We start from the raw sequence: 12,968 nt of genomic DNA on the forward strand, positions 1-12,968 counted from the left end.
GTCTGTGAGACTCTCATCTCCAATGAACCAACAAAAGCTGGAAGCAGAGGTGTGGCGCAAGGGATAGAGCCCCAGCCTTGATCACAAAAGCCCAGGCCTCAGGTTCAAGCCCTGGGATGCGCACAAAACAACTCAAAGCCAGACCCACAGAGGGACCGGAAGGCCCCAGCCTGATGGGAGAAGTCATTCTGGAGAGTTCTCCAGGGGCAGTGACTTACCCGGGTCCTGTGGTTCTGAGGGGGTCCTGTGGTTCTGAGGGGGTCCTGTGCTGGGCAGCTGTGTGTGGGGTTCGGTGGTCTTGGCTCCTGGAGCTCCTGTGCCCCTGGTGAGACTGCAGCCGCCTTTATCCCCCCAGTGACAGGCAGGGAGGGGGTGGTGGGGCGGGGGCGGGGGTGACGGGGCGGCTATGTTGGGAGTATTAGGTGACTTGGTTATTTTTAGGACTCCTGGAAGTGGCTTGTCCATCCCGGAACGGGGTCCAGGGCCTGGGCTGGGAGTGGGGTGGAGGGGGTGGGGGTCAGAGGAGGGGTTGGGTGGAAGGGGCTGGAGAAAACTGGGAAGGAGGGGTGGAGGAAGTGGGGGTCAGGGGAGGGATGGGGTGAAGGGTGGAGGGTTAGGATAGAGGTGGGGGTTAGGAGAGGGATGGGTTGGAAGGGGAGGGGGACAGGGGAGGGTCTGGAGGGGAGGGAGGTGGAGTGGAGGACATGGGGGGGTCAGGGCGTGGAAGGGGTAGGAGGAGGGGCAGGGGTGAAAAAGGCGTGGCCCGGGGAGGGGCGTGGCCTGAATGAAGGGGGCGTGGTCGAGGCAGAGGTGGAGAGAGTGTGGCCTGGGTGCAGAGTGTGGCCTGGCCTGGCTGTTGTGTGGGCGTGGTTATGGGGCGGGGGCGGGTCAGGATGCAGGGGTGTGGTCGCTGGGGGCGTGGCAGGTGGAGGGGCGGAGCCTGGTGACTGTGGGTAAGGCCTATGAAGGGGCAAAGGCTGGGTGCGGTGAGGGGGCGTGGCCAGCACGATGGGCGTGGTCAGCGAGCAGGTGTGGACCATGCAGTGGGTGTGGCCTGTGAAGGGGCGTGGCAGGCACTGCCAGTGCATGGTCGTGGCCGGCGAGGTGTGGCCTGTCTGGTGGGCGTGGCCAACGGGGCGTGGCCTGCTTTGTGGGCGTGGTCAGAGTCATTCCCTCCAGAGGGGGTCTGGTGGCTCAGCCCTGGCTTGGGGACGATGACCAGCCGGCCTGTGACCCAGATGTCCCCTGCTCCAGTGACCCCCCCCCTCTCTGGACTCTACTGAGTTTTTCCTTTCTTTCTTTCTTTGTGCTGGGCCTGGGGCTTGAACCCAGGGCCTGGGCGCTGCCCCTGAGCTCTTTTTACTCAAGGCTGGCGCTCTACCACTTGAGCCACGACACCACTGTGGGCTTTTTGGCTGGCTCATTGGAGATGAGAGTCTCACAGACTTTCCTGCCGGGGCAGGCTTTGAACCGTGATCCTCAGATCTCAGCCTCCGGAGTAGCTAGGATGACAGGCGTGAGCCACGGGGCCAGTGGCCCCTGTGTGTCAGGTGTGTGTGTGTCAGGCGTGTGTCACTGGGGACTGGCGTGGAGTCACGGGCGTACACCGTGTCCTTCTGGACTCTTCCCCCATGTGACTCAGGCCCCAGCTCTCTGGAAGGGTGACAGGCTCGGGTGGCCTCTGGGTTTATTTCTGACCCCTGCAGTCATCCGCTGTGTGTCAGGAGCCCAGCACCTGCGCCTCCGACCCCGCCCAGCCTGGCCCTGGGCCTGCCAGGCAGCACAGGCTGCCTGGGCCCTGGCACTCAGAGACCTAAAGGCTGGGAGATGGAGGCCGGGTCTTAGAGGCCAAGACCTGGGGATTCACCTCCATCACACCAGCCCGCCCCCCAGCCTCCTCCCGGGGGGAGAGGGCTGAACAGCAGAAGCCACACTCCTCCTCTCCTTCCATCCTCCCTTCCTCCCTCCTTCCTTCGTTTTCCTTTTCCTGCCTTCCTCCTTTCTTCTCTGTTGATTGTGGGGCTTGAACTCTGGGCCTGCACGCTTCAGCGCAATGCTAAGTTGGTCAGTGCTTCTCGGGTGACATCTGGGCATCAGGGTTCCAGCACGGGCTATTTGCCCATGGCACCTGCTCACTGGGCCTGTGTGGGTGTGGAGGCCGGGCCTCCGTGCCCTGGCCTCCAGGTTTCCGATTGCCAGGGCAATCTGATAAACCCAGAGGCCACTGGACCCTGTCACCCTTCCAGAGAGCCAGCGCTGAGTCACAGGGCAGAAGAGTCCAGAAGGACACGGAGGAGCCCAGTGACTCCACAGTGACACACACACACACACACACACACACACACACACACACACACACGCATCTATTATATTTATATGTTTGAGGGTGGGACAGTCAGTGCTGAGGCTTGAACTGGAGACCTCAGGTTCCTGCCCTGGCGCTGAAAGCTGGCTATGGACAATTCAACATGAGGTGGCGCTGAGACTTTGTTTTTTGGAGTTTTTTTTAATGTGGTTTTGGGTTCTTTTTATTTTTAGGTCTTCAGGATCTTGTCACCCCAGCCCCTTCCTTTTTTTTTTTTCTTTCCTCCTTGGCTCACAACACTGGAGAATCTGCTGTGTCTCGAACTTCTGCCCCCATGATAGCAGAGAGAGAATGGGTCACCAGTTACAGCCCACAGAACAGCTCTCTCTGCAAAGTAAGCTGACCTTTGTTCTTTACTTCTACTATTGTCATTATTGCTGTTCTTTTTCCAGTGCTGGGGCTTGAACTTAGGGCCTGGGTGATATCCCTGAGCTCCTTTTCTTTGTTCAAGGCTGGCACTCTACCACTTGAGCCACAGCCCCGTTCAAGCTTTTCTGGTGGTTCAGTGGAGATCAGAGCCTCACTGATTTTCCTGCCTGGGGCTGGCTTCGAACCACGGATCCTCCAGATTTCAGCCTCCTGAGTAGCTGGGATGACAGGTGTGAGCCACGGGTGGCCTGGCTTGCGTGGGCTGGCTCTCTCAGGTTGTGCTTGGTGATTATTTGGTACTGGTTGCTCCGGGCCTGGCTCGTTTGATCTTCGTGCGTTTCGAATTCACAGAACTGAGAACTGGAAAGTGCTGACTGTGGTCTTCTTGCAAATCCTTGATCACGAAACACATCAAGCACGGAGGACAGACCACTCTTCCCACCCACCGTCCATTCCTCTTTCCTCCTCCAACATCCTGGAGGGACTGAATGGAACGTCAAAAGTCTCAGGGCCGGGCCTCCAAACTGGATCCTCAAGATCCATTGGCCTCCACTGCCAACATACAGTATTGCTGATGAGGGGAGCAGAGGGAAAGCATAAAAATTCAAGTTTTCCAGAAAGGCTTGGAGAAGCTAGCACCCCAGATCTCCTGAACCAACCTTGTATGCTGAGAGAGGAGAGGTTCGAGCCCCCCTGGCCCTCAGTGAAAGTGGGGTTCATGGCAGATTGGTTGCTCAGAGTTGCAGACTTCTGAGGCCTTTGCAGGGATATTTAAAATATATATATATATATATATGTTTTCTCTCTCTCCCCTGCTTCCTCTCTCCTTAAAAATAGATCTTGCTCCAGCCAGCCTGGATTCTTGTGCAAGACACAAGCCGCCCAGGGTTGGTTGGGGATTTATTTGTGTGTGTGTGTGTGTGTGTGTGTGTGTGTGTGTGTGTGTTTTCCTCTAAATAGAAGCATTTGCTAAGGATCTGGCACAAGAAAGGTCTTAAGAAATACAGCTGGTCTTTGTCGGCTGAGGTTTTAAAAAGCAAACAACAACCAAAAAAAAATATATTTTCTTTTTGGTTGTTGTTTACTGAATCATCACAGAAGACATGAGAGAAAAAGAACAGAAGAGAAATGAATACACTACCTGGGCCTGGCGGCACACGCCTGCAATCCCAGCTATCCAGGAAGGTGGGATCTCCCAAGCTAAGCCAGCCTTGGGCTACAATGCAAAACCTAATCTCATAACAGCAACAAAAAAAAGAGGGCTGGGGGCCAACAGGGTGGCCTAGTGGTAGAGTGTTTACCTGGCATGCACAAAGACCCGAGTTTCATTCCTCAGTACCACATACAGAGAAAAAGCTGCAGGTGGTGCTGTGGCTCAAGTGGTAGAGTGCCAGTCTTGAGAAAAAGAAGCTCAGGGGTAAGCGCCTGGGCCCTGAGTTCAAACCCCAGGACTGACACATAGCACAAAGACACCCACCACCAGAATAACTCTTCAGGGTTTGGCATCTCTCGTAAGGGGGTACGGGCAGAAGGGTGGTGCAGTTTCCTGCCTGAGACCCAGAGCCGGGGGCCAGGGTGGCCCTGCGTGGAGAAGTGTGAAGAATACGCCCTGCCTGAGGGCGGCAGGCCAAGCTGAGGGCTGAAAATGAGAGGTGTGCCAGGGAGGGAGCCATATGCAAATGAGGGTGGCCAGTATGCAAATGAAGCCCTGTAAACGAGGTCCACAGATATGTAAATAGTGGCTGCCAATATGTAAATGTGATTCCCGATATGTAAATGAAGTTCACCGACTTGCAAATTGTGGTTGCCAATATGTAAGTGTGATTCCAGATATGTAAATGAGGGCCGCAGGTATGTAAATCATGGCTGCCTATATGCAAAATGGTGGGCGTGGATATGTAAATGATCACTTCTGGTTTCTAGGCCAACCTGGGCCCCAGCCTTAGGGCCTTGTCAAGCTCAGGGTTCTTGTCCCTGAGCTTCTCTCTGCTCAAGGTGGGTGCTCAACCACTTGAGCCACAGGACCACTTCTGGCTTTTTGCTGTTTCATTGGAGATGAGAGTCTCATGGGCTTTTCCTGCCTGGGGCTGGCCTTGAATACAGATCCTCCAGATCTCAGCCTCCCCGAGGGGCTGAGCTGGCTGGGCTAGGATGAGGACTCTTTCCTGGGAAGAGGTTGCCAGGATCCTCAGGCCTGTGGGCAGCCAGTGGTGGCCCTGACTGAAAAAAATCACCCAGCAAGGCGAGGGGGGACAGGGCCTGGCCTCTTCCCCTTTCACTTCCTGATGGCAGACATGGAGTGGAAACTTCCACATGCAGAGAACCAGAGAAGGTGTACTGCAGCTGGGCGCGGTGGCTCACGCCTGTCATCCCAGCTTCTCAGGAGGCTGAGATCCAGAGGACTGAGGTTCAAAGCCAGCCTGGGCTAGGAAAGTCCATGAGACTCTCATCTCCAGTGGTACAGCAAAAAGCCGGAAGTGGCACCGTGGCTCAAGTGGTTGAGCACCCGCCTTGAGTATAATAAGCTGAGCCAGAACAAGGGCTGTCCCTAGGCTTTTGTGCTCAAGGATGGCGCTTGAGCCACAGCGTGGCCTACTGGTAGAGTGCTTGCCTCGCATACATGAAACCCTGGGTTTGATTCCTCAGTACCACATACACAGAAAAAGCCTGAAGTGGTGCTGAGGCTCAAGTGATAGAGCTGTAGCCTTGAGAAAACCCAAGGACAGTGCTCAGGCCCTGAGTTCAAGTCCCAGGATGGGCAAAAGAAAGAATAGGCTGGGTGCTGGGAAGACAGCTCATGCCTGTAATCTCAGCTACTGGAAACCTCAATGGCGCTGAGTAGGTCTGGACATCTGACATCTTCCCCTTTCTCTCCCAGGCCTGGCTGACAATTAGCTGCGACAGCAAAAAACCCGAAACCCAGCGACAACCCCAAAAAGAGGAAAAAAAACCATTCTGCAACTCAGAACCCCAAAGGGGAAGTATTGGGGTTTTCTCAGCTTTCCCACCCCACACCCAAACCCCAACTCCCCCTGACAAGAGACTAATGCAGACAAACAAGCAGTGGGATGTAAAGGAGGGGATTTGAACCCCAGAACGGGCAGGGGGCTCGGGTCTGTCATCCCAGCAATTCAGGAGGCTGAGGTACGGAGGATCACGGTTCAAAGCCAACCCAGGGCAGGAAAGTCTGCGAGACTCTCATCTCCAGCAAAGCAGCAAAAAAAGCCCAGAAGTGGCAGGTGGGGTGGTTCAAGTAGTAGAACACCAGCCAGCCTGGGGTGAGAAAGCTAATGGAGAGTTCAAGGTCCTGAGTTCAAGCTCTAATATTGGCACATTTGTGCACACACACACACACACACACACACAGATTCACACATGCACATAGCTCCTTGCAGTTTTTGGTTGGCTCCTAGCTTGCCTTTATATTTTGCAAGTTGTCTGGTGCTGGGCCTTGAACTCAGGGCCTGGGCGCTGTCCCTGGGCTTTTTGCTCAAGGCTGGTGCTCTACCACTTGAGCCACAGTGCCAATTCTGGCTTTTCTTTTTTCTGATGGTTCCTTGGTGATAAAGAGTCTCATGGGTTTTCCTGCCCAGGCTGGCTTTGAACCTCGATCCTCCTATCTCAGCTTCCTGAGTGGCTGAAATGGCAGGCGTGAGCCCGGGAGCCAGGCTCTCATGAGGTCAGTATTTATCCAAGCTAATCTGTGAGACCCCGTCAGGGTAGCAGAACCCAGATGAGATTCGTTCTATTGGGGAGAAAAGAAGAAAATAAGCCTAATGGGGTGGCTCACGCCTGTCATCCTAACTACTCAGGAGGCTGAGATCTGAGGGTCGTGGTTCAAAACCAGCCTGGGCACTAAAGACCAGGAGACTCCTATCTTTAAGGAACCACCAGAAAACTGGAAGTGGAGCTGTGGCTCAAGGGGAAGAGCTCAGGGACAGCGCTCAGGCCCCGAGTTCAAGTCCCACGACTGACAGAAATAAATAAAAAGAAGAAGAGAATAAAAAGCTCATTGTGGTTTGGCCTTTAAGCAATAAATTCGAATCTGTGCCTCAAATGACTCAGTGAGATGAGTCAGACATTGAGAAATGAGTTTATTCCGTTCAGAGACGTTGCCCGACAAGACGCCAAGATTGCTGGATTTCCCTACTCAGCTAGACAGCAAAATACATCAAGAGCACTATTCATGCGTTTACACATTGTGTATTTACATGGGTGTCCATGTTTATATTTGTACAATTCACTTTTATATTAACTATATCATATACAGTATATGTCTATGCTTACGTGTTTATTTTATATATTAAATATATATCAGTATTTTTATATATTAACTATATATCAGCTGGGGCACAGTGGCTCACGCCTGTCATCCTAGCTACTCAAAAGGCTGAGAGCTGAGGATCAAGGTTCAAAGCCAGCCTGGGCACAAAAGAACTCGAGACTCTTATCTTCAATTAACTTCTAGAAATTGGGAAGTGGGGCTTGGCTCAAGGCTAGGGTGGTAGCCTTGAGCTAAAGAGCTCAGGGACAACACCCAGGCCAAGTTTAAGCTCTATGGCCCCCCAACACCCCCCACAAATATATATATATATGTATATATTTAATCTAAAGCTACGCATATATTATATATCATATATAAATGTATGATATCTAATACAGATGCTTATATTTAATATATTAAATTTATATATTTATACATCTAAATTTATATATTTGATATATAATGTATAATATGTAAAATATATCGTACTACATATGGATATTATATATAAATATATATATAAAGATATTTGCATTTATATATTAAAATATATCTACATCCTGCGTTCATGTTTTTTGTTTTGTTGGTGGTGGGCACTGAGCACTGTCCTTTGGTTTTCTCAAGGCTAGAGCTCTACCACTTGAGCCTCAGCACCACTTCTGGCTTTTTTCTATGTATGTGGTACCGAGGAATCGAACCCGGGTCTTCATGCATGCTAGGCAAGCACTTTAACCACTAGACCAAACTCCCGGCTCCACGTTTATATTTTTATATGTGCGTATTTATGGATTTACAGTGAGGGAAGTGGGGAAGGACGGAGGGAGGGAAGGAAGAAGGGAGGGAGGGAGGGAAAGAAGGAGACTAAATGTCCCCACCTACTCCTTTAACAATGAGGACGCCAGGAAAGGCACACTTGTACAATGCCGCCCGGCCTGTATTTTGCTCCAACCCCAGGAGGAAACAACCAAGCGGGTGCTCTGCCATCTTGTTAGAAAACCAGTTTATTCATTCATTTCTCGCATGCATTCAACAAACCTAACCGAGAGCCGAGGCAGGGACAACCAAACAGAAGCAAGCTGGGAGAAATCTAGAAGCATCTCGGGAGGCTGAGAGCTGGAGGATCCCAGGGCGAGGCCAGGAAAGGCCACGAGAGACTCTCATCTCCCAGGAACCAGCCCACGAAAGCAAGCAGAGGTGGAGCCATGGTGCCATGTGTTAGGAAGCTGAGTTCGGCCCACCCAATCCACCCACCCCAGGCTCCAGGCTGCAAGTTCGAGACCCAGGGCCTGCAAAAGGAAAATAATACAAATGTGACGACAGTGGAGGGTCCAGGGGTTCAGAGCAAGAGCGACTCCTGCCCCTCACTGGTGTCCTGCGTGCAGGTGACACTGAGCATGCTATCCGGGCCACGTGGCCCCCGTGGGGCCAGGCCAGCCTGGACAGGCCTCCCACAAGAGCCCGGCAGCCACTTCCTGAGCAGGTGGCTGAGATATCTCCGGAACTTCTCCCCGGCCAAGGCGTAGATGAGGGGGTTCAGGCAGCAGTGTGCGAAGGCCAAGGCCTCCGTCACGGTGACCGCCAGCCTCTGCCCTCTCCTCACCCCGCAGCTGGGGAAGAAGCCGTAGAACCTGAGCGTCTCCAGGAAGAGGAGCACTTGATAAGGAGTCCAGAACAGAAGGAAAGCCGCCACCACCAGCAAGACCAGTCGGATAGCCCTGGTTTTTTTGGGGTCCCTGCAGGCCCAAAGCACCCGGATAATCCGGCAGTAACAGAAACCCATAACCAACACAGGCAACACAAAACCCACCACGTTGACTTCCACATTGCGAACCACAGGCCAGATAGGCTGCAGGACTTCTGGGTAGTCACCCATGCACTCGTGACCCTTGACCTTGGTGAACATGAACTGGGGGGCAGAAGCCAGCAGGGCGGCAGACCAGGCCACCAGGCTGCGTGTCACGCCCCGTGGCACCGTGCGGCGTGGCAGGGAGTGGGCAGGCCTCACAATGGCCAGGTAACGATCCACACTGATCAGCGTGATGAAGAAGATGCCAGCGAAGAAGCCCACGAAGAACAGGGCGGTGGTGAGCTTGCAGGCCACGTGAGACAGGCCACGCTCGCTGACCACGTAATGAGTCCACAGGGGCAACGTGGCCACGAAGAGGAGGTCACTGAGAGCCAGGTTCAGCAGGTAGATGTCAGTCACGCTCCGGGCCTTGCTCCTGCTGCTGCTGCTCAGAGCCCACACCACCAACACGTTCCCCACCAGGCCCACGGCGAACACCACGGAATACAGCACAGGCAGGAAGATGGCGCCAAAGGCCACCACGTCTTCCAAGATGCAGGCTTCAGCCGACTCGTCGTACTCGAAGCCCTCGGGGTCGTAGTCAGGGAAGGAGGTTGCCATTGTAATCAGGGCCTAGAATCAGTAGGGAAACAGCCAGAGCTGGGGATGGGGGGGGGGGGTGTAGGCCACAGTTTATCCTCACCGGTGGCTCCTGCCTGTTATCCCAGTCCTGTCAGGATGGCTGAGCTGGCTGGAGAAATGATGGCTCGAGGCCAAGCTCCCCCACCACCATGGTGGGGAAAGCGTGTGAGATGCTGATCACCAGGGGCAAAAAACAAAACAAAACGAAAGACACCAAAAAAAGCAGGAGTGGAGCCGTGGTTCAAGTGGTAGAGCGCCAGCTTTGAGTGAGAAAGCTCAGGGTCGGTGTCTGGGTCAAGTCCCTGGGACTTGAACTCTGGCTCTGAATATTTGGAGCAAGGCAGAGAGAGGTAAATATGGGGCCAAACTCCTACCAGACTGCTTGGTTCCTGTCACCCTTCCTCCTCCTCCTCCTCCTCTTCCACCTCCCTTCTCTTTCTCTTCCTCCTCTTCCTCTTCTTAGTTGTCAGTCGTAGAGTTTGAACTCAGGGCCTGAGCACCACCTCTGAGCTTCCTTTTACTCAAGGCTGGTGCTCTACCACTTGAACCACAGCACTACATCTGGATTTTTTTTTGCCAGTCCTGGGCTTGAGCTCAGGGCCTGAGCACTGTCCTTGGACTTTCTCAAGGCTTGAGCTCTACCCCTTGAGCCTCAGCACCACTTCCGGCTTTTTTCTATGTATGTGGTACCAAGGAATCGAACCCGGGTCTTCATGCATGCTAGGCAAGCACTTTAACCACTAGGCCAAACTCCCGGCCCCTGGATTTTTTTTTTTTTTTGTGAATATAAATCTCAAGGACTTTCCTGCCAGGGTGGGGGTGGGGGGCTGCTGGCCTCAAACCGCGACCCTCCACATCTCACCCTCCTGAATTAGCTGGGGTGAGGGGCGTGAAGCCACCGGGCAGCAGGCCTCAGTACTTAAATACTTAGTACTTCTAAAATCCTTTTTCATTCCCTGGATAGGTGAGGGGGGTAGAAAACACCCAGCCTCCAGCACTTCTCTGCAAATGCTTGGTACCCCAAAAGCTTCCTTCCCAGCCCCACACCAGCCCCAGGAGTGTTTGCCTACCAAGAGGAGGAGGAGGAGGAGGAAGAAGAGGAGGAGGAGGAGGAGGAGGACGAGGAGGAGGGGGAGAATGCCCACCAGATCCGTACCTGTCAATCAGAGAGAGCTTACAGGCTGGAAGTGCACCCCAAGTTGAGCCAGTGATTTCTCCCTCCGCTTCTGTGCTTCTTGGCGGGAGCATCTTTATTCAGCTAGTGAGCCAATCACCGTGGGTTTCCTGTGCAGCCGGGCTGTCTATCTTTAGATGCTGCAGCAAGTCTAGCTTAGGCATTGCATGCTGCAGACCCCAGGAAAGCCAAGTCAAGAGGGAAGGAAGGGGGTTTGACCGGAACTCCAAGCCGGGGAGACGGAGTGGACACTGGGGTCGGTGAGGCTGAGCTGTGTGGATCTCCTTAATCCAGGCCCATTGGCTGAGCAAGCAGGGTGACAGGGTGGGAAAGCTAATGAGGGCCCCCTGGTGGCTCCCGCCTGTCTTCCCAGCTCCTCAGAAGGAGACTGAGATAAGGAGGGTCAAAGCCAGCCCCGGAGCAGGAAAGTCCATGACATTGTCATCCACAAGGAATCAGCAAAAAGCTGGAAGTGGTGCTGTGGTTCAAGCGGTAGAGCACCAGGCTGGGGCACATAGAGGCTCAGGGACAGTGCCCAGGCCCTGAGTTCAAGCCCCAGCACCGGCAAAAAGAAAGGAAGAAAGATAGAGGAAGCCGTGCTGTACTCCTGAGGACCTGAGCTCCGCTTAATACCAAAAATCAATTATTAATAAACTAGAGTCATTAACTATAGTTTTAATTAGACTATCACAACGCGATGCTATAAGAAATACTATTATACATAATATACACAATAAGTTTATTAAGATTACAAGAATCTGACCATATTACATTCTTATATAACACATGACATGTAATATGATTAATTTAGTATATATTGTTTTATATGTGATACATGTATAACAAATATTACATAATAAAAACAATATATTGTGTTATACTATATAAATTATATACTTTACATTACATATTATATCCTGTACAAATAATATACTCTGTATATGTAATTTATATTACAAATAAATTAGCTATATTTTATAGAGAGAACTTTATACATTAATATAAGAATGCTAGTATAATATAGGACCGGGAGTTTGGTCTAGTGGTAGAGTACTTGCCTAGCATGCACAAAGACCCGGGTTCAATTCCTTGGTACCACATACATAGCAAAAAGCCAGAAGTGGTGCTGAGGCTCAAGTGGTAGAGCTCTAGCCTTGAGAAAGTCCAAGGACAGAGCTCAGGCCCTGAGTTCAAGCCCCAGGACTGGCAGAAAAAAAAAACAACAACCCAAAAACAAGGAAATAAAATAAACTACAATTATAACTCAAGTTCAACCCTTGGAATTGAGACAGTTTGAGAATTCTGTATGTATTACTCAAAGCCATAACACACGTAAGCCTTTCAAAATTCAGAGATGTCTTTAAATGCTCAGATTTAATTGACCCAGGTCAGTTTAAGTCAAAAAATGCAAAAGTAGAGAGTCAGCCAACCAACTGTGAAAAGATATTCACCAACAATATATCTGACAAATGCTTGATATCCAGTATCTACAGGGAACTCAAGAAACTAATCCCCCAAAAACCCAAAAAACCATTCACTAAATGGGCAAGGGAACTAAAGAGAGACTTATCAGAAGAAGAGATTAAAATGGCAGAAAAACATATGAGAAAATGTTCATCATCTATGATCATAAAGGAAATGCAAATAAAAACAACCCTAAGATACCACCTTACCCCAACAAGAATGGCCAAGATTTTGAACTCAGACAATGACAGTTGCTGGCGGGGTTGTGGAGAAAAAGGAACCCTACTACACCGCTGGTGGGAATGTAGACTAGTTCAGCCACTCTGGAAAGCAGTGTGGAGGTTCCTTAAAGAACTGAAAATAGATCTTCCCTATGATCCCGCCATACAACTTCTGGGCATCTACCCTGAACAGCATGACCCAGGATATGATAAGGACACCTGCTCAGCTATGTTCATCTCTGCACTATTCACAATAGCCAGGCGATGGAAACAACCCAGATGCCCTACTGCAGATGAATGGATACAGAAAATGTGGTATATATATACAATGGAATTCTACATAGCCAACAGACAAGATAAAATAATGGCATTCGCAGGGAAGTGGATGAACCTAGAGCGAATCATGTTGAGTGAGACAAGTCAAGACCTAAGGAACAAAAGGCGCATGGTATCCTTAATATGCAGCTATTAAATCCAAAGAGTACAAGAGCGAGGACTCAATAACTGCATACCCAAAGCTATGGGCATGGTAATGGAAATACAAACATAACTATACAGACAAAAAAAAAAACCTATGACTCTATAATCATAATGTTTTATTTCATAAACTGATATGTTTCTATGACATACAAACCGTTAGCCTAATTTTGATTAAGTTCTAAAGACTAAATCCCAGAGACTGT

General features: G+C 51.2%; 1 protein-coding gene across 1 annotated transcript; it reads right to left on the bottom strand.

The window, feature by feature from the left end:
• Positions 1–8,000: 8,000 nt before the first annotated feature.
• Positions 8,001–10,787, bottom strand: Cx3cr1 (C-X3-C motif chemokine receptor 1). Its single transcript, XM_090323168.1, has 2 exons — positions 10,583–10,787; positions 8,001–9,417 (listed from the first exon to the last, which is right to left on the bottom strand). The coding sequence occupies exon 2, from the start codon at positions 9,403–9,405 to the stop codon at positions 8,335–8,337; it is 1,071 nt and encodes a 356-aa protein (XP_090179294.1). The 5' UTR covers positions 9,406–9,417; positions 10,583–10,787; the 3' UTR covers positions 8,001–8,334.
• Positions 10,788–12,968: the final 2,181 nt, after the last annotated feature.

This window comes from Megascapheus bottae, chromosome 32 (assembly GCF_031878675.1).
Source record: "Megascapheus bottae isolate mThoBot1 chromosome 32, mThoBot2.hap1, whole genome shotgun sequence".
Classification (NCBI taxonomy): Eukaryota; Metazoa; Chordata; class Mammalia; order Rodentia; family Geomyidae; genus Megascapheus; species Megascapheus bottae.

Excerpts from the sequence above, each read along its gene's own strand:
- Cx3cr1 (XM_090323168.1), bottom strand. The coding sequence starts at position 9,405 with ATGGCAACCTCCTTCCCTGACTACGACCCCGAGGGCTTCGAGTACGAC.